Genomic DNA, 21,790 nt, shown 5'->3' on the forward strand with positions numbered 1-21,790 from the left:
AGGGGGAGATGGGAGAGGGTGTGTGGGGGAGTTGTAGGGGGAGTGGGAGGGGGCGAGGGTGTGTGGGGTGGAGGGTTTGGGCACATTCAATATTCTTAATGTTCAATACACCCGTTGTGTCAAGAGAATTCACATGACTGGACATTGCTTATTGTGTACGTATGCTTTATTGGTGAACAGTGCACAGTGTTCATGTCCCCCACATAACCAGTGCCCTGAGTCCCACCTCCATGGCACCCTCCGCATCCATGTGTATTAGAAATATTGGTTAATCAAATTCTGGCGCACAGCACGTCCCTCCTGTGCATCGCCACCTGCCTGACGTGCAGCCCCATCTCCTCCCTCCTCATCCCCCTCGTCAGGCGGTTGCAGTTCAACGTCAGGGGGCAGAGGCACGTTCCGTCTGATGCACATATTGTGCAGCATGACACATGCCATGATGATCTTGGACACCTTCTCATGCCTGTACAGGAGTGCCCCACCCGACCTGCTCAGGAAACAAAAGGCCAAATGCCTGCTCGATCACCACACGGGTATGGGTATGTGCACAATTGTAGTCCTCTTCGTGCCTGTTTTGCGGGGTCCGGACAGGGGTAAGGAGCCACCTCTTCAAGGGATCGCCAGCATCACCTGCATGGGTGCAACAAAGGTTATGTGTAAGTGATTTCATCAAATGGAACCTGTACCTATGACACAAAAGCATGCATTGATTTCCTGTTCTCATCCACATATACTTGCATGAATTGAGCTAATCAAAGTAACTGCAATGTGTGAAGTCACATGATCAACAGGTGTGCGTAGCATCATCTAGTGGACACAGGGGTGTCCTATTCCTTGTGAGTGTTCATGCACTCTGGTTGCCCACTGCAGTAGTTGCCACGATCTAGGTGATGTGTAGTTAATCGTATGCGTTGATCCTGTCACCGTTGAAGCCAGACTCTTGATGATCTGCCATTCCACGCTTGATGTCCCTATGCTGGTATGCTGCACTTCTGTGGTAGTGTACGAGTGAAATTCTGTATATTGGCTTCATGTGATTCCTTTGTACGCAATAATGGACACATGTCCGTTGTGATGCTGTTATTCGGTCATTTGCATTGCCCATACTAACTGCATGTCGCTGCATTGTGTTGCAGGGGCTGCGTTCTGATTATGTACAGTGTACATGTGGATGGCTATGGAATGGTTGCAGTACTGCCTTGTTGTCATTGTTGTGCTTCTTACGTCTTGCATTTAGGTTTCAGGTGTCAGGTCCAGTCTGGCCTGCTTTGGAGTATGGGCATTGTTCATTCTCTCACCCAATCACAGCCCGGTGAAGTATGCATCACTCCCCCCCCTCATCTCAGCCAGGTGAAGTATGCATCTCTCCCCCCCATCTCAGCCAGGTGAAGTATGCATCTCTCCCCCCCATCTCAACCAGGTGAAATATGCATCTCTCTCCCCCATCTCAGCCAGGTGAAGTATGCATCTCTCCCCCCATCTCAGCCAGTTGAAGTATGCATCTCTCCCCCCACCATCTCAGCCAGGTGAAGTATGCATCTCTCCCCCCCACCATCTCAGCCAGGTGAAGTATGCATCTCCCCCCACCATCTCAGCCAGGTGAAGTATGCATCACTCCCCCCCCATCGCAGCCAGGTGAAGTATGCATCTCTCCCCCCCATCTCAGCCAGGTGAAGTATGCAACTCTACCCCCCATCTCAGCAAGGTGAAGTAGGCATCTCTTCCCCCTATCGCAGCCAGGTGAAGTATGCATTTCTCCCCCCCATCTCAGCAAGGTGAAGTAGGCATCTCTCCCCCCCATCTCAGCCAGGTGAAGTAGGCATCTCTCCCCCCATCTCAGCCAGGTGAAGTATGCATCTCCCCCCCAATCATCTCCCCACATCACACTGCCATGTGCTTGCCATGCAACTCACCGAGTAGCCAGGAACGTTGTCCTGCATGTCGCTCCATGTAGCGTGGTATCGTGGAGTTCCGCAGAACAATTGAATCATGGGTTGATCCTGGAAATCGGGCACAACAATGTGTGATGATCTTGTTTGAGTCACATACCATTTGCACGTTGATGGAGTGGTATAGCTTGCGGTTGCAGTACACTATCTCCATGCAATGTTCCCTCTAGTTATTTTTCTCTATGTGCGGAACTGGTTGGCTGTTGTGCAAACATTATTTTCCATGTGCACAACTAACTAATGAAGTATGCCACTTTCTGAGCATGCGTATTTAGTGAACAACCGTCGCAGAAGAGAGTTTGGAAAGGAATTTCCTCTTCCCAGTCACTGCAATTCTTGACAAATCTTACAACACTTTTTTTACAAACACATAGGCTAAAATAGAATATCATATGTGATTATATGGAAAACGCATCAACCAGTCCAAAACTTCATCTCCCACAGTACCTTGCAGAAGTTTTATGCCACTGGAAAATCACTCATGTGTAATACAAAACACAAATATCTCTCGTCATAAACTGATGTGGCTGTCAAGAAATTCAGACAGGATACATTTGCCGATGGATTAATGTCAATTAAAAGCAGAGCGTCAAAAACATGCTGATAGGAGTCCAAGTGCCACTTTAATTAAGTAATTCAAAGGCCAGGAGAACATGCTTCTAATAATTAGTGTAAGGATGATAATTGTATCAGAATAACTGCACCTCAGAATATGATGATCAAATATTCCTGTGCCTCTGCTTACTATCCACATTAGGTTGTCCTTTGGGTAGTGATAACACCAGCCTTACAGCTAGGAGACATAAACACCATCCATTTGTACTCCCTAAATATGAAAATGTGCCCAACAAAAACGAGAAACGACGAACATTTTGTTGCTTCAACCCACAAAGCTCCACTGATGTTTTTTCGAATTAATGACCAGTAGAGCAGTGGCATAGGAAGGAACTCTAATAATATTAATGCCTGAACTCAACAGGAATTTTAAGGGGAAGAACCACTTTTAATAAGCAGAAAATATCCCTATTGGCAAAGCTAATTACTTTTTTTACACCCTGAAAAATCATGTGACTCCAAGTAGGGAGCAAAACCTGGTTAGAGACTTGCTTGTAGCCCTGACATAGAAAGTGAAATGACAGGGAACATAATGTAGTCCAAAGTTTTTACCACCCTTCCGCACCAGAGCCTAGAAAAGGTTTATTATGGATCCCCGTGTAAGAAAATCACATATATATGCCCTTTAAGTTAATGGCATCAAATCTCGAGAGAGAACAGATTGAGTTCCTTCGTCTGTAACTATGGATCCCTCTTCTGTAATTCTTTGTTATTAGTTAAATAAGATGCAGGGAGATGCTAGAGACGATACAGAGCACATGGTTATATTGAAAAGACCTGAGAAGCTGAGCATGGAAAGAAAAAGAAGGTGCTGTTGTCTAGACGGGTACTAGATTCCTATACTTTAGCAAACAAGCAACACATTTCCTTCGGTGTATTGAAACTTCTGACTTGGTTTTTGAAATTTGCTGCTTTGTTCATCACCCGCAAGGAGTGATGACCTGTGCTCTTCCACCCATACCCTTCCCCGGCCCCTGTGCTTGCCTCCAATGCTAGTTGATAGAGCACTGTAAAAAGTGAGGGATTGTAGCAGTAAACACTCACTGGGTATTTGCAGACCCACAATACTTTGCAAGCAATGCATATTTAATGCCTCAACATATTATCTGCATTTTAAGAATGCCATGACTCTGCATGTATGCAATTCTTTTGCAGTGCATACAATATCAACATCATTGTGTAGGATTACACAGTGCTCAGAGAAACTGTTTTTGCATGGAAGCGAGTTACCATATAATCTGTGATGGTCTATGTCCAAAGGAAATGTGTACTGTAATATTCTGTTGAAAATTAATAAAAATATAAAAAATAAAAAAATAAATATTCTCCTATCTGAATATCCAGTGCCCCGATACTATGAATGAGTAATGCCAGGCATAGTCCATACCCATTATCCCTTGTAGGCAAAGTAAATGATATTGCAATGTTGCTCTCTACTTATAGGGTAATGTTAGTTATGCTAAAGTTGGAGACGCTGAGCGTCACATTTGTCTTCTCAAAATCCTTACAGGTCAAATTAATATTTGAGTTTTATAATGTGTTAACTTGCAAGGGTGCCGCTTCAAAGCACTTGCGTGACATATATACAAAGAAGAGGAAGTATGGGATAAGGTTACACATCCAGGTAGCCTGCTTACTTACAGTCAGTATCCGATATTATAGCTGGTAGTTTGATTGTATCGTGTGGGTGACGCTTTTAGTAAGGCACAATAAGTAACAGAAATTCTGGCACGTGAACGTTATTCATATTATTCATATCATTCATATTACAACAAACCTAAAATAAGTGGATGTAGGTACACGTCTGCTAACCTTTCACAGAGCCAAGAGAGGAGGAGTCAAGGTTGTCCGGTACACATTTGGTTAATGTGTGCAGGCATATCTTGGTTAGATTCTTCAGTTCATCGAGCAAGTTTTTCATATTCGTTTTTTTTAATTGTTTTTATTGAGATCTTACAAAACATACATGAACTTGTTGTACGGCAGTACAAATCAACAACCTGAAGTAGATCTACAAGTTACATCTTTTAGCAATTTTCCAACAAAACCCAGAAAGACAGAATAGAAAAAGGAAAGAGAGTGAAAGGGTTCAGAAAAAGGAAAGAAGAACAAATACCCGCCTCCCTGAGCCAATTCATATTAGTTTTTAACCTCTTATGTGTGTATTTTGCTGTTAGAGCACGCAAATTTCAATTAATTAATTGCTGTGGCTTGTGCTGTATTAAATATTTTTGAATAAGTGAGTATTGTCTGTGTGCGCTGATAAAAATCTTATGAGTGGCACCCAGAAGGAAGCTGGGCAGGCGCACATGCGCACAGCTTAGCGGGAACACTGCCGTCATGGCATGTGGGACCACCAATTCCACATGGGTGCAGTCGAGGGCACCAATGCAATTTGGGATGCCTGCCAGTGAATGGAAGCCAACTTTGGTGTTTGAGATCTCCTGGGCAGTCTGTGGTAGGGATATGTGGTCGCTTGTGTGCTTCAGGAGGGCATCGAGCACGTGGTTCAGCGTGCGTGGGAATAATGGTTGTGATATGCCATGCATCTGCCCTACCGTGTTCTGGTAGGTGCCTGTGGCCAGGAAGTGGAGCACAGACACCACCTTAAGTAGAGGGGGGGCGGCGGTACGGATGTCTATGAAGCTGACAATGTCGTTGTGTATCATGTCCACAATGGTGGTGATGATGTCCCGGTCCAGACGGTACATGGTGTGGATCTGCTCAGGGGTTAGGTTGAATGCACTGGCTCTGATTCGAGGGATTGGGGGCTGCCTCAGTGGTACGACTGCCTGCACTGGTGGGGCATGATGTGCCTGTCTCACCCTCCTTCTCCTCCTGCGTCTCCTCTGTGCTGCCTGTTGTTGTTCTTGCTGGTGTTGCAATGCAAGCATGTCTTCCAGCCCCAGTAATGCTACTAGTATTGGAATCATTTTGATGTGTGAATGGGTGTGGGAAGGGGTGTGCTGGCCCAGTGTACATTGCCTCCACCTGTGCTGATTGTGTGCACTTGTGGCAGTTGAGAACACTGCACATGGCCATTTACGGGTGGTTCGCGATGCCGGTATTTCCGCCATGCCGGTATCCACTTTTAGCGCCTACTTCATGCCGCTATTTGCATGCCCGCCTGACTTGTGATGTTGTCCTGTTTACGCCATGCCGCTATTGCTGGAATGTAGGGTCGCGTGCCCACGCCCATGCTGCTATTAGAGGCACCGTTACTTACGGTGCCGCTAATAGCGGGTTGGCGGGTCATAATAGCCCAGAGCGGTTAACGATGCCAGTAATCCTTTACTGGCATTGTTTTTCTGTTACCTCCAACCTCGTAATGAGGCCCCATGTTGCTTTTCATGTGCCTGATTTATGGCTTGACAACAGCCCTGGTAACCGTCAGGAATGCAGGGCAGCTACAAGGAGGGGATTCTCCTCGCAGCAGCACTGGTTTTGCATGAGAAAAAAAGGAGTACAGTTAAGGTACCTTTGAGGTGCCGTTAAACTCCACTGCACCCTTTTTTGCTTTATAAACAATGCATTTCTTAGACTGCAGCACCACTTTTCTAGTTTAAGGAAAGCTTAAGAAAATGTTCTTAAACTAGAAAAGTGGCAGTCTATTAAGAAATGCTTGCAATGTCACTGGAGCACATGTTTCCGCCACAAAGTGTGATTTTAGCAGCTTTTGCTGCTTGAAGGCACAGCTCCCCTCCACTTTTTCCACCCACCTCAGAATGGTGGTGTTGGAAAGTGGAAGGGAGAATGCCGTTTTCCATACACTTTTTTTCACAAGCTTAGAATCAGGCCCTTTGGCTGCTGGAAAGCAGGGCATTTCCTCTCACCTCAGAAAGGTGGCGCTGGAAACTGGCGGGTAGAATGTCGGCTTTCCACATTACATTCAGCAGGAGCGCAGAATCAGCATGTGAGAGCCGCAAAAAGTAGAGAGCAGCCAGTACTTGCTGATTCTAATAAATCCAACGTCACTTTTGCATTTAAAAAAAGGCGCTAAACTAAGGCATCCACGAGGTGTCATCACAGAGGAAAAGAGGTAACATTCCTAGGAAAGTGTTAGGTTTGGCATTAAAAAATGTTTTTCTATTTAAGAATCGTTAATGCTAAAACATAAGTAGGCCACACAAGATCACTCTAAAATGTGCTTTCTGTCCCAGCCTCAAGTCTACTATACAGAAAGTGCTATTCGAGAATCGGCAGTTCTGCACACTTTCGCTACTCTAGAAATGTGTCTTTGAAGCGCCTATTTGACTCAACAGGTGCTTGGCAGAAACCGTGCAGAGCACCTTTTGCACCCACTTGTAGATAGCTTACGTGGCTGTGGCCACAACTTTTGGCTTACTGCACAAAAACACCCAGACTCGCTTGTAGTGGAAAATGTTGCTTTAATGTGACAGGCCAAAGCTCACAAATAACCGCTAACCTGGCTCCTTGTCCTTACAGATTAACAAAAATGTTCTAACACCCAATTTAATAATTCAACACTTTCATTTCCCCCAACAAATAAATAATTATTTAAGTCCACTTCCTCCCTACCTATCCCTTGGTCCCTACCGTCTCCTTACCATCTTCTCAAGGCGTACCGCTTTCTCCCCAGGGCCATGCCCCTCCATCTTCAAAACCTGTTCCCATGGGATAGCCCGTTTGTGCAAAGAGCACCACCCCCAGCCTTTCCCGAGCTATTCACCCATGGTGCTTCACTCCCCCCACATCTAAAGGGGCCATGCCCCAGGCAACCAACAACCTAAATACCATAGAACTCCCCTCTACACCAAACTCCCTCTTCCTATGACCTGCAGCCAGGCTGACCTGCCACATCAGCAACGAAAACTTTACATCACAACTTCCCCCACTAATGCCCAAGCCTGTCACAACAAAAGTGCCCAAAAACCTTTTACTTCCCTTAACAACTAAGACCCGAGAAACTATTGAGGGGGAAAAAACCGACCAAAAACGTCCTTATTAAAAAAGACCCCCCCCCCCCTTACCTGGAATTTTAAAACCATTCCTCTCCTGGAAAAGAGGGTGGGAGGGCGGGGACAAACGCACGTCCTAACCGTCGACTGCTCCAGAACCTTCCCTGCCCCCCTTAAATACCCACTAGGGTGCTCTATGCGCAGGCCAGCTCACTGCCCTGTGCAGCGCCAAAAATCATGGTGGGGGAAACGCTCTGCGTTCCCCCCAGGTCCCCCTTTTTGGCTTACTGCACAAAAACACCCAGACTCGCTTGTAGTGGAAAATGGTGCTTTAATATGACAGGCCAAAGCTCACAAATAACCGCTAACCTGGCTCCTTGGCCTAACAGACTAACAAAAATGTTTTAACACCTAATTTAATAATTCAACACTTTCATTCCCCCCAACAAATAAATAAATAATTAGATCCACTTCCTCCCTACCTATCCCTTGGTCCTTACCGCATCCTTACCATCTTTTCAAGGCGTCCCGCTTTCTCCCTGGGGCCATGCCCCTCCATCTTCAAAACCTGTTCCCATGGGGTAGCCCATTTGTGCAAACAGCACCACCCCCATCCTTTCCCGCGCTATTCCCTAATGGTGCTTCACTCCCCGCTCATCTAGTGCTCATTGACTTTTATAGTACCCCTCACCGGTGCTCATTGACTTTATAGTGTTATGGGTGAAGCCTCCATCCTGCTGCTTTTGCTTCATCGCAGCAGCCCACACCTGCCAAGGTGTAAGATTGCTCCCCCGTGTGACATCTGGAAGGCCCCTTTGCGATCTGATTTGTGCCTGCACAGCCCGCCCCCGGTGCTCATTGACCTTACAGTGTTGTGGATAAAACCTCCTTCCTGCTGCTTTTGCTACATCGCAGCAGCCCACACCTGCCAAGGGCCAGCTACCATCGATCCTATCACTGGCTTGCAATTTGGGGATCAGTACTTAATGCTTTTGCCCTACTGTCACTTTGGCCTGCATTGCAGTATATTTTGTGACAGGTGGATGCGGCCTGCTGGTTATCTGCGCGCCCAGTGACTGTCATTTTTCTGGATCTGACCCAGTTTTCTACCCTATGCTGGCTTGTGTGTGGCATCGCCTACGCACCTGCTCCCTCACCAGCATCTGAGAGCCCCTACCACCTTAGTAGTTGCACTTGGGCTGCCCTCCACCTCTACCTGCTGGTCTCCTGCTGGTCTCCTGGACTATAGGATTCCAGCTTTCCAGGACTGCTTGGGCCACTGCCAGTGGACTACATGCGTAGCCCCTATCTCAGCTTCACCTCACCCAACTACAGCTGCTACCACTCTCCAGGACTGCACTGATTACTACTGCCACCCTCGTCTTGAGAGCTCCTGCTACCAAAGCAGTTCCACTTGGGCTGCACTCCACCTCTACCTGCTGGTCTCCAGGACTGCTTGGGCTGCCCCAACTGCTCTTGAGCACCCGCCACTTACTAGGTACTACTTGGGCTGCCCTCCACCTCTACTTCTCACGGCTACCGCCCCATCTGCATCTGCTACTTCCCTCCTCCAGGACTGCACTTACTGCTACTGCCACCCTCGTCCTCAGAGCTCCTACCACCAAAGCAGTTCCACTTGGCTGCCTTCCATTTGTACCTGCTGGTCTCCAGGACTGCTTGGGCCATCCCAACTGCTCTTGAGCTCCCACCACCTACATAGATCTACTTAGCTGTCCTCCACCTCTACTCTTCACGTCTACTGCCCACCTGGACCGCGTGGGCCACTCCAACCAGTCTTGACCTGAGGGCTTAAGTCGCCTATCAGTCACGCTCTGCCTGCAGTCCACCTCGGCCTGCCATGGCTACCGCCCTTCCAGGACTGCATGGGCTGCCCCAGCTTCTCTCAACCTGAGTTCTAATTACCTGCCCTCCTCAGCTGTCTATTGTAGCTTTCGCCATCAACTCTGGACTGTCTGAGCTAATCCTGCCACCTTCCCTCCTCCAACCTACTCCTAGGGTATCCTGCTCTGCTTCATGGACCAGGCTTTCCCACCTGGCCCTTCTTCACCTTCCTGTTCCCTACACACTCCTCAGCCCTGCATCATCCTCCTCAGGGCATCTGATCCCACTCCCTCCTCTCATTCCCAGCATCCTACCTCAGTGTCGCTGCACACCAACATCGAGTCACAGTTCCCACTGCAACTGGCTGCACTTGATACTGCTCCCTCCGGTCACTCCCAACATCCCACCTCAGTGACGCTGTACACCATCATCTAGACAAATCTCCCACTGCAATTGGCTGCTCTACCATTGCCCCCACAGTGGTGGGCGAGTTCCCACTAACTTCACCCAGCGCCTCATCACCAACGGTGACCGGGCTCTCCGTCAATCGGCCCACTCCAGAGCGTATTCCCACCGCCTCGGTCCAATCTCCCCGGTGTGCTACTGCCTTCAGAGCTTGTCCCCTACCTCAGCCCCTCTTCCCTGCACCCTATCTCCTCCCCCACCTACCATTTTCCTTCCCAGGCATATTCCCATAGCAGCTTCACGACCCACTGATCAACTTCTTATCTTACTCCCTGTTATGCTTTTTTCCCTCTCTCAGACCCGCTCCATTCCCCTTCCCTCCCCTCTCTCTCCTAACCTCTCCTCCCTCAAAATACTCTGCCTTCTCCTCATGGCCATCTCCTCTTTCAATCTTCCCCCCTCTTCCCATACCCACTCTACCCCACTCCCCAATGCCTCATTCCATCGCCGCATCCTTATATACCCTCATTTCACTAACACCTCCAATGCCTTTGACGTCGCCCTCTGGAACACCAGGTCGATTTGTAAGAAAACTACTGCTGTCCTTGACCTTTTCGTACGCCTTAACCTCCAATTCCTCTATATTACAGAAACCTGGATCCTTCCCCACAACACCTCTGTACCTGCTTCCCTCACCTCCTCCTCTTCTTCTTTTGAACATATCCCTCGACCCTCTGGCCGCGGAGGTCGTCTAGGCCTTCTCTTTCGGCCACACTTCACCTCTTCTCCCTCTCCTACTTCTCTACCTACTCTCCCTTCCTTTGAATTCATGTTCAAAATCTTTAATTCTCCTCATGCTATCTCTTTCCTAATCCTCTACAGCCCTCCTGGCTCAGTCAGCTCCTTCTATGAGGATATTGACCATCTCCTCAGCCTCATTTCCCCCAGCCCCACCCCACTACTTGTACTTGGCGATTTTAATCTCCATCTCTCTTCTAATCCTCCCTCCTCTCCACACTTCTCCATCCTTGACTCTTACCTCCTCTCTCCCTTCCCCTCTCCTCCTACTCACCATTCTGGCTTTACTATTGACCTCATCTTTATCTCCTCTTTCACTGCCTCTCCTATTTCCTCCCTTCCCAACTACCTATCTGATCACTCTTTACTTTCATTTTCTCTCTCCCCCCTCCCCTTCTCCTCCTCCCCCTCCATCCTCCACCTGCTTCTTCCGGCGTGACCTACGCAGCTTTAACTCCTCTCTATTCCTTGCATCCCTCTCCTCTTCCCTCCCCCTCTCCCACTTCTCCTCTCTAACTGCCTCTGATGCCTCCTCCTTCTTAACTTCCTCTCTTTCTTCTACTCTCAATCTTCTTTAGCCCCTCTCCTCATTTCGCCCTTCTCGCCGACCTGCTCAACCTTGGCTTTCATCTCACCTCTCATCCATGCGCCGCCTCCTTAGGCGCCTTGAACGTCAATGGCTCAAACACCCTACCCCCTCCTACCAATCTGCATACTTCTATCATACCCTCGATGACTCCTGCCTCAACTCCGCTAAACGCACCTACTTCTCTGACCTTCTCCAGTCTCAATCCTCCCACCCTCGCCGCATCTTTCAACCTTTAGCCTGACTTCTCTCTCCAGCTACCCCTGATCCTTCCATCGCCTCTCCTCTCTCCGCTACTGACTTTGCCTCCTTCTTTTCTAACAAAGTCCTCAATCTCTGCCAATCTATCCTCGCCTCGCCCTCCTACTCTCCTCCTCCTCCTCGTCCCCATCCTCTTCTATGTCCTCTTTCTCTCCTGTCACTCATTCTGAAGTTACCCTCCTTCTAACAAAAACTCATCCTACTGCCTCTCCCGCTGACCCCATTCCAACCCCCTGATCCCTAAAATCTACCCCCTCCTTGTAACCTATCTCACCTCCTTCTTCAACATCTGCCTCTTGACTTCCACTTTTCCTACTCCTTTTAAGCACACGACTATCATCCCTATTCTCAAAAAACCTTCTGCTAATCCCCATCTTGCTTCCAATTATCGCCCCATCTCTCTCCTACCCTTCCTCTCCAAACTTCTCGAACACATTGTCTATTCTCAACTCTCTTCCTACATCTCTAACCACTCCCTCCTTCCCCTACCTAGTCCGGCTTCCGCCCTCTACACTCCACTGAATCTGCCCTCATCTCTGTTCTGAACTCTCTCCTTTCTGCTCGCTACTCTAAGCAATCTTCCATCCTTATTCTCCATGATCTCTCCGCTGCTTTTGATACTGTTGACCATCCTCTTCTCCTCAACTCCCTCTCCTCATTTGGCCTCAAAGACAATGTCCTCAACTGGCTCTCCTCGTATCTCTCAAACCGCACCTTCTCTGTTTCCTGGGGTGGCTCTACCTCGCCCCCATATCCTCTCAACCATGGAGTCCCCCAAGGTTCTGTCCTTGGCCCTTTTCTTTTCTCACTCTATACTTCCTTCTTAGCTCCTATCATCTCCTCTTTTGGTATCTCACACCACTTCTACGCTGATGATACCCAGCTTTTCCTCTCCTTCTCCTCCTTCACTCCTAACATTCATGATAAACTCTATTCTTGCCTTTCTGCTATTAAATCCTGGATGTCCTCTCACTTTCTTACTCTTAATGGTGATAAAACTGAACTCCTTTTGTTCCATGCCAATACTCTTCCTCCTCCCTCCCCCTTCATTCACTTTCCCCCCTCCCAGCTCTCCTTCTCTCCCCATGCCCGTAACCTTGGTCTTAATATTGACCCTCACCTCTCTCTATCCTACCACATTTCTCTCACTGCCAAGTCTTGTCGCTTTCACCTTTACAACATTCGTAAAATGCAACCCCTCCTAACCTTTCAAGCCACCAAACTCTTAATTACCTCCCTTATCTTCTCCGGACTTTTCTACTGTTCCTCCCTTTTCTTTGGACTCCCCTCCTCTCACCTCTCCCCACTCAAATCTGTCTACCACTCTGCCATCCACTCCCTCTGTCTTCTCTCACCTCTTGACTCCATCTCCTCTTCTCTCACCTCTCTAGGTTGGCTCTCTTTTCACTCCCAGCTCAAATTCAAATTCCTCTGTCTTGTCTTCAAATCCCTCTATGGTCTTGCCCCCCTACCTTTCCTCCCTTCTTACTTTCCATACCCCTTCTCGTACTCTCAGCTCTGCAAATCTTTTCCTACTCTCTCTTCCTCCACCACCCTGTGCCCCTCCCGCTTCCGCTCTTTCCAACTCTTCGCTCCCTTCCACTGTAACCGCCTCCCCCTCCACATCCGCTCTTCTTCCTCCTACACTTCCTTTCGCTCTTCCCTAAAATCTTATCTTTTCCATTCCCCTCCCTAACACCTTTCACTTCCTCTCCTACCTCTCCCCCCGCCTCATGCCTTACCTCTTACTCCTGTACTTCCTTACCCTCTCCATCCTCTCTTCTCCCTTCTACCCCACCTCCGGCTCTTAACTAGTCTTATTCTTTCCTCTCTTCTTCCTCACACCTTTTAGACTTCCCTCTTACTTCCCTTCTACCTCCACTAACTCCTCCCTTTCCTCTCTTCTTCCCCACACCTTCTCGCCTTCCCTCTTACTTCCGCTTCTACCTCCACTAACTCCTCACTTTCCCTCTCACACCTCTGTCCCTCTCCACTCCCTCATCACCTCAGCAATATTGTAAATTGTTCCTTATACTGTTTTCGAGTTGTGATTCAATTGCCATTTTATGCTTGTTGTATTTTTTTCTTGTTCTCATGTAAAGCACTTTGGATTAAAGGGCTATATAAATTCAATAAAATACAAATGAAATACAAAATACAAATACAAATCTAAAGGGGCCATCCACCGGGGTTTTCTTTCTGCCCCACCCCTACCACTTCTATTTACTTCCAACTCTTTACTCTTCCAACTTCCAAGTCTAATCCGCCAGATAATAACTATTCCAGTAAATGGACAGGTGACCGCCATCCTCCCTGAAAATCTTGAAACTCTCATAAACATTTTCTTTGTGCTCTAACCTTCACTGCCGCAGAGGCACAAACATTTCCCATTTCTCTATTTATTCCCTTCCTTGCCTGCTCTACTGCTCCCTCTCTTCTCACTCCCCACCAAACTCTCTGCGGCAACAGCTTAGACCAAACTACATATGCTTTGGGCCACATTTCCCAGACCCATTCCCAATCCCTTTTCCTTTTCTAAAAAGAGCCACACCTGTGTCTCTTACTAGGTCATTTTCCCCTGCATGACTTATCACCCCATCTTGAGACCCATAGATATTCTTTCAGCCCTGCTAACATAGGCAGCAGCTGATCCCAGCAAAGCCCCCCTCAACCTGACCACCTTACCAATGCCACTTTGTAGCTGCAGCCCAATTGCCTGCAAAAACTCTTTTCTCCACCTTCTTCCCCGCTCACTTAACAATACAGTGGCCCACAAACCAATTCTGCGGCATCTCCCCCAACCTCTGCGTAGCATCTGAAAAAGAAATCACAATATCACTTTCCAATCACGACCACCCCACCACATTCAACCCTCCTCTACTCCCCAAACCCTATTTCAAACAGCCCCTTTACCCAAATCCCTAATATACCCTTTGTATTTCCCGGACCTCCACTGACCCAAACGTTTCACCCTATCTTTGGATAAGCCCAATCTACTACCTGCAGATGCCGCACCCCTCCTAAATGAATGAGTTCCAAACTCCTACAGCTATTCCCCCACCGCTACCAACACCTGCCTCAGACAACCCATCCTCACCTGACCACCTCCTTATTCCCACTATGGAAACACCCCCCAGTCCTTTCCTACCTGTTCCCCTATAATTCGCACCTTTAACACCCCTCCTTTAAACAATGCACCTACCTCCACTTAGACCCCACTTCTCCTCTATCCTATTACCCTCCTGTTCACCCTTGCCCCCCACCCTCCATCACCTTCCTACTATTGCCCCATGCCGCCCACCCTGCACCGGGGGCCCACGTGCACCCCCGTCCATGCAGGCCCTTTTCCTCCTTACTCCTCTCCACCACTGCACAAGAGGCCAAACCTGCGCCCCGTCCATGCAGTCCAATCCATATAACTTACTGTTCCAGTACCTTGCGTCCATTACACCCTGTTACCCACCTGCACCAGGGGCCATTGTGCACCCCCGTCCATGCAGTGACCTCTCATCACTTCCCCCGGCTGCACCAGGGGGGCTCCCGCACCCCGGTCCATGCAGTCAACTCTCCTCATTCCCCCAACTACACCAAGGGGCAAACAAGCCCAGTTCCTCCCGTGCTGTGCGTACTCCATTCCTGCCCTCGCATGTGCCCAGTCTCCTGCCCCTCCTGTGAACCGGGGCTACTACCGTACACTCAAATTTGCGATATCCTCTTAACCTCTGTTAATCTCTCCATATTGATTCTGTGCCGCTATAACCCTCTCACGTCCCCCCCAAAGCTTGCTAACCTTGTCGTGCGGCAAGCGTGAGGGCTTCACCACCGTCTTCCAGCTCTCCCAACGACGACCACCACCCCTTATCATTTTCACAGTTACATCCCACCCCTGTGGCCCTCCCACACCCTACCTAAGCGTCTTCCTCCCCACCCCTCTCCTACACCCTTGGGATCGCCACCAAAACCTCTCTCCAAACTTTGCACCCCCCCTCCTTTTCCGATAAACTGATGCCCCCCTACAGGAACCACCCACTTTAACTGGCATACGGTCCTTCCCCCTCATCTCCTTGCCCCGCTCATCGCCCTTTCCCTCTGTCCCCTGCCTGAAAACAATGTGTAATCGGATGCCGACCCGCACACATGCTGCACTCGTGTTTAAATGTACACATTATCCTTGTGCAGCCTTCTTTATTGAAAGCCCAACATGCTGCTGAGGGCTGACCCTTGCCTCCTCCCCGCCCCTTCTGGGGTGGGGCAACCAAGAAAGAGACGGTAATCACGGGTAAGCGGCTTGCCATGTGTACCGTTGGAGCTGGCCTCGTCAGCGCCATCCATTGCAACCAGAGATCCATATCTATCTCCCCCAAAACCGCCTGATTGTCCTCCGCCAACCTTGCTCTAAACTCCTCGTCATAACACACCCACGCGAAGCCCCCAAAACTCGTAAACGCCTTTCTAATCACAACGATGTCCTTTAGCAGAGCCACACATCTCTCTGGAAATTTCTCACAATAGACACTTGCATAGATAATAAATGCTGATGTCCAATGTTCGATCGTCACCGGTACCCTTGGGCGCGAGGCCAGCTCCCTCTCCTCCTCCTTAGAACCCTCTTTTGCTCTCACTTCCCTATGAAGCAGCTTTAACACATCCACAAATTCCCCTGCCTGTATCTTATCCTTCGTTGTTGTCATCAAATGTGCTCCCAAAGGTTTTGTGATGCCCATTTATGATAGCTTTTTCTCCTTGCCCTTCACCCCTACCTCTTTTTCTTTTGAAACCTGTACCTCGAGCTCCAATGGCTCAATCACCTTGACTGTCTGTACCCCCACCAAGCAATTTTCCCTTTCTCCGGCCAAGGCTTGAATAGCCTGTACACCAATCTCTCTCCTCACCCCTTGCCATACTGACCCTTCCCTTCTTGCCCCTGTTCTTGTGTCCCCCCTCTGCCATGCAGTTGACCAGTCCCCTTCCCGCTCACCTCTTTCCGCCCTGCCATTGCACGTCTGCAGCCTGGCCTCCACCCTGATGCTCATCTTCTTCCATAATGGGCTCCTGCTGCAGGGACAAAACATGTCAGCAGTCTCACCCAGCCAATTATCCCCACGACCTCTTGCCCCCCACACTCCTTGCTCCTGTCTTTCCCATTCTCATCTTATGCCCCTTCTCACCTTCCCCCTCCTCCTTACAGCACTGTACCCTTCATCCTCCCACTGCCCCACATATTCCTCCAACCATTCATCATCACCCCTGTAATACCATTGCTGTTGCGAGCACATGCTCGGGCCAGGCAGATCCTCCTCTTGTGAGCCCGGGGCGTCCACCCCGCCACTCTGGCTGCAACTTCTTGGCGGGGCCGCAGAAACCCCTTCTTGGTCCTCTTCTCTCGGGCGAGGGGTCCTCTCCTCCACCCTGTGGTCTTCCTCGTTAGGGGCCATGCTGTGCCCTCTAGACTGTCCTCGCGAAGTTCGAGGAGGGGCCGTTCTTAAACCCTCTCCATATTCCACCTCTGCGACAGTGGGGGCTACTCTGTGCCCTCTGCTTGAAATCCTCCTAGCAGGGGGGGCGTTCCGCGCCCCTCCCTAACCTCACTAATCGAAGAGGACCGCTCTCTCCTCCTCCCACCTGCACTCTTCTGCAGGTATTTTCCAGCATTGCCCCTCTGCCTTGTCACCTCACTCTGCACCCCGTCACCTCCACCTTCATGCCCCACCCGACCTACACCTTTCTGGACACTCCTAACATCTCCTTCATCCACCTGGTCGTTATCCCCCAAACCCCTTTCTGGCCCCTCTCCCAAGTGTTCCCTCCCCCTTGGCTACTCTCCTGTCAATCTCCCTCCTCATTTTCCCACCCCTGCATTCCCACCCAGACTTCCCCTACTCGCCGCGGGGCTGCAGGCCACCACTGCCGAGAGAGCCCCATCTGGCGCTGCTCTCCGCTGCAGCCTACCTCCACCTTCCTCCCCTTCACCCGTAACCTCACCCACCGCCCCCTCCAGCTGTGCTTTGGATGCCCTCCGGATGATCTCCAAGGCCAGGGTCGGATTGGCCCCTTTCGCCCTGGAGAGTGGGGCCGGTTTCTGGTCATGCCTGGGCCGGTTTGGAGACATTTTTTTTTTTCTGTTCAAAAAGCCTTTCATCCTTCTTAGGTCGATATATGAGTACCAAAACAGGTTGGGTGATATTGCATGCATATTTGTTCTATAAAAAAGAGCTTAAGCGTAAGTGCTATACAATAACATAGTATAATTTGGCCTTGGACGTCTGCAAACCATCCGGAGCTGGCCCGGCCGCGGTAAGGGGGTTACCTTATCTACGGTACTACCGACTATCAAACATATATATGTATATATATTTTTTGTATTTTTTTTTCTATATGACCTAACTAACTACTGCTCCTTCACCCATTGACTAAGCTAACACACTCCTCATCTCACACAACCCACTGACAGGTCCAGGCGCAGGGAAGGCCCGGGAGCAGGCGACCAGGACAAACGCACGTCCTAACCGTCGCCTGCTCCAGAAACTTCCCTGCCCCCCTTAAATACTCACTAGGGCGCTCTATGTGCAGGCCAGCTCGCTGCCCTATGCAGTGCCAAAAATCACCCTGGCGGAAACGCTCCGCCCCCCACCCCCCCCCGGCCCCCGGAATCCCATCTCCCCACCCTCAGGACACCTGTGGATGGATTGGTGTGGAGAGTGTCGGATGTCCAGCCACTTTTCACGCAATATCAGACTCGGGCTAAGTTGCCAGACTGCTGCACAGCTCTGACTCTACTTGTGACATATGTCATGAGATGGCCAATTTCTGATCAGCTGCTTGCTTATTCTGAAGTTGCCTGTGCGTGTTTCACACACGACTTCTCCAGCCAGAACACACTAAACAATTCTTTATGGGCGTTGCAATAATGACCATTGTTATCCCAACCCACAATTCCAATTTCACATGTTAACTAAAGGAAGCACTCCTTGCGATTTTTTTTTAATAAGAATTCTTTGTTGCATGTCAAATATACAAAAAGTGGAAAGAAGTCGTGTCTTAAGCGCTGTGTGACTGCTATTTGTCTGAACACAAAATCATTTAGATAGCAAAAACACAACAAATAAGAAAGTGTGTCACCCAACAACTATCCTGATTTATTTTGTAATCAAGGAATGCAGGGAGAACGTTGATTCCCTTGTTGCAAATGACTGCAGTTTGGGGGCATTAACTGCAGTGCTTAAAAGTGCAAGCACAGGGGGATTCTCAAATGAATGCTCATGTTATGCAATGTTTCTGCGGGCCCAACACCTACAATGCACAGACAACGGCCGGGATTGAAGCCCAATTCATCCGTGTTGCTGCCTCCCCGCCATTGTGATGAAACCCTGACCGCGCCATTTTGCTGCAGCACAGAGATCTGCAGTTTCAGTCAAGCAGCGGAAAGACGGACGCAGAAAAATGTATGAGCGCGGTGTAAGATACATTCCACAGACAACCTACTATGAAGGGGATCGGAAAGACTACCCCGATCCACGGCCTGGCGAATTAGTGCTCTCACCAACACCTCCAGATGCCTTCCGAAAGAGAATCCGAAGAAGGCCACGTAAGAACGAGCACGTTTTAAGATCTGGTTAACGGATTTCATGAGGTCTGGTGGGGCTTTCGATCTGTGTCGCTTTATTAAGAAGTAACCCGCACAGTGCATTTTTAGGGTTTGAAGTCACCTGTGATATTTTGATAATGTCGTTCAGCGGCATGCCGCCGATTGAACGTATATGTATGTGTTAGTTTGTAATCTCATTCTCATTTCCTGTACTTTTTTGCTTGCCCATTTTCCTATGGTATCCCTTCCACCCTCGCCCGCTGGTAGCTGCTGTCGGCGTGTGTTGGAGGAGCAGGAAAGCCATTTACAGAGCTAGCCGAGGGATTAGCTCAATTTGTAGGATGACCAACATTGGTGAAATCAATCACGTGACACTTTGGGTGTATAAAAAATGCCTCCACACTTGCTTCAGGGAAAGGGCCGCATCTTGCGTATTGCCCAAAAACAGGAATAATCCAGATGAACTCAGATCATTGACTACATTTGCTCTGAGGTTTTGTTGTATGGCAGAATGTGGTAACGATAAGAATGTTCATGTGCTTCTGAAGGAATAACTCTTTAGAACTATAGGCCTGATTACGGGGGCCCAGTAGGTCTGAATGATTACAATCTCCCAATTTAGAGTCCATTAGGAATCCTTGGGGTGCAATAATCACTGCATGCGGTAATGCTTTTGTGGGGACAAAAGCAGGTGGAAAAATTGTTTTTGTAACAAATTCAGGAATTAGGCAAAGTGGCAAAGAACACAGTGATGGTAATTACCAGATTTTTGACTGCTACCGCCACGCTTATGAATAGGCCCTATGATGGCTCTCAGGATGAGTCTGGCAGTAACAGTAACAACAGGTAATATTTTAGATACTGCCTGTTTTTACCACCCAACACATTTGTTTGAAGGCGTTTATGGCAAGCAGTAGTCCTAATGAATAAAGATTGTGGTATATTATGATGTTGAACACCTCCAAAAAAGGCCTCCAACTTTTGTCGCCAATCGAGTGGTGGAGAAAGAAAAGTCAAAAATCCACCGAAATTTTGTATAGTTGTTTTCATATGGTGAAGGGGATGTCATGCTACTGGCATTAATCCCGCACATGTCTGCCATTTGTATGGTCTCCAGCTCTCTAGCGGGTTTTAAAGGGGAGATTAGGTTAGTGGGCAGTGCAGGAAAATATAAGACAGCTTGGCTGATGTGTGAAAATACGTGCATCCCTTCACAGCAGGAAACATTTTTTGTGCATGGCGGCACCCAAAAACGGGTAAAAAAACAGGGTATTTCTGGTGTCAACCTTCTCAGCCCTTTTCCACTTTAATGCAGAAAAGGGTAAACCTTGACCTTTTTCTGCATTGTGAACATTTCTACAGTAGTGGTGGAATCCACAATTGTACACAATCCCTTTCCATCCTCAAAACCTGGTTGGAAATGGCAAAAGAAATTATCAAAATAATCCATGCACGATTCACGGCAGTGACAAAGTTACACCGGCCCTCCAGGATAGAGGTTTCGAGGTATGGCAAGGAAAGGGGCGTAGGGAAGTAGGGGACCTAGAAAGGACAGATGAGATAAAGTCATTTGAAGACTGTAAAGAGGCCTTCAGGTTGTGGGACGGGGACAGATTCAGATATCATACCAGCAACAGTGGTCGAAGTGGGTGGGAGCAGTTGGGAGCGGTACTCCTCTACTTAAAAAAAAAGAAAAAGGAATGGTTTAGTTTTAAAATAAAAATGTAGGAATTATTTGAAACTTGCACTTCAGTGCACTGCACTGAACATTCCCTTAAACAGCAGGTGTATTTGTTTGGGGGTTTGGATTGTGCGTGGGAGGGGCGTAGTGATAGGGTTTGTGGGATGCGGGGGCAGACCAGCAGGGGACATAGTTCCACTACTTCTTTCCGTACACTTCGACCAGTGCAGTCTGAGGCACTGGTTGTACAACCCCACTATGAAACCGGGAGTTACAAGGCCCCTTACAACTCTAGAGAAAACTCTCCGGGAGGCTTGAGGTACAAAGGGACTAACAGGGAAACTTGTCAGCTGCATATCCGTCGCGCAGGTGGAAGACGAGTGTACATTTAAGCGGAAATGGGAGGAGGAACTAGGAAGGCTCATTAGCCCAAGGCAATTGGAAGGCATATATCGTAATACGTGGAAGGGTCCCATATGTACCCAACACAAGGAACCACAGGTTCAGATTCTACACAGGTGGTGCCACAGCCCCATTAAACTCCATAGGTTTAAGCCGGTTGCGGATAGATCTTGTTGGAGGGGATGTGGCCAGCATGACTCGCTGATGCACATGATGGGAACATGTCCGAAACTGGGCGAACTATGGGCTGCAATTGAGTATGTAATATACCAGATTGGGGGGCACAAATGCAAACTATTGCAGAGTTTTATAATGTTGGGACTATCTTAGGACCCTGATTGGGATGGGCTACAGATGCAAGTCAAACTAATTAGGGCGGTGTATTGTATTGTATTTATTTATTTATAACGCGCAAACCAACAGGCCCGGAGGCATCAGGGCGCAATTTGTACAAGGTTACAGATATGCAGGCATAAACAGAGAATCATTAAACATTTACACATGGGTGCAGGTATAGCATAGAATCATTATATACATTTACAAGAGGATCTTATATACATATGTACAGTAGTTTCAGAGCCGATAGGTGATAGTAGCGGTCGGCAAGTCAGGGTAGGTCAGGAAGAAGCGCGAAGTGATGTGGGGCAGGAAGGAGCCACCTTCAGTGGGGCAGTGGCTGCAGAGACTGTGGTAAATCGCGGCTATGGGAACGTTGACGGCTCTGATTGGGCGATCGGCAGCTGCCTA

General features: G+C 48.7%; 2 protein-coding genes across 2 annotated transcripts in view; one reads left to right on the forward strand and one right to left on the reverse strand.

Annotated features, from left to right (window-relative positions):
- SCARB2 (scavenger receptor class B member 2) overlaps positions 1 to 21,790 on the reverse strand; it is a 1,272,731-nt gene that overhangs the window by 947,831 nt on the left and 303,110 nt on the right. The gene's annotated exons all lie outside the window — the stretch shown is intronic.
- Positions 18,785 to 21,790, forward strand: part of LOC138510558 (serine/threonine-protein kinase MRCK beta-like) — a 2,015,755-nt gene continuing 2,012,749 nt past the window's right edge. Inside the window, exon 1 of the mRNA XM_069626316.1 lies at positions 18,785 to 18,960. Within this exon, the coding sequence (XP_069482417.1) occupies positions 18,816 to 18,960 (145 nt within the window). The 5' untranslated portion in view covers positions 18,785 to 18,815. The remainder of the gene's footprint in view (positions 18,961 to 21,790) is intronic.

The sequence above is a fragment of the Ambystoma mexicanum genome, chromosome 6p, assembly GCF_040938575.1.
Source record: "Ambystoma mexicanum isolate Mex_15411 chromosome 6p, UKY_AmexF1_1, whole genome shotgun sequence".
Taxonomy (NCBI): domain Eukaryota; kingdom Metazoa; phylum Chordata; class Amphibia; order Caudata; family Ambystomatidae; genus Ambystoma; species Ambystoma mexicanum.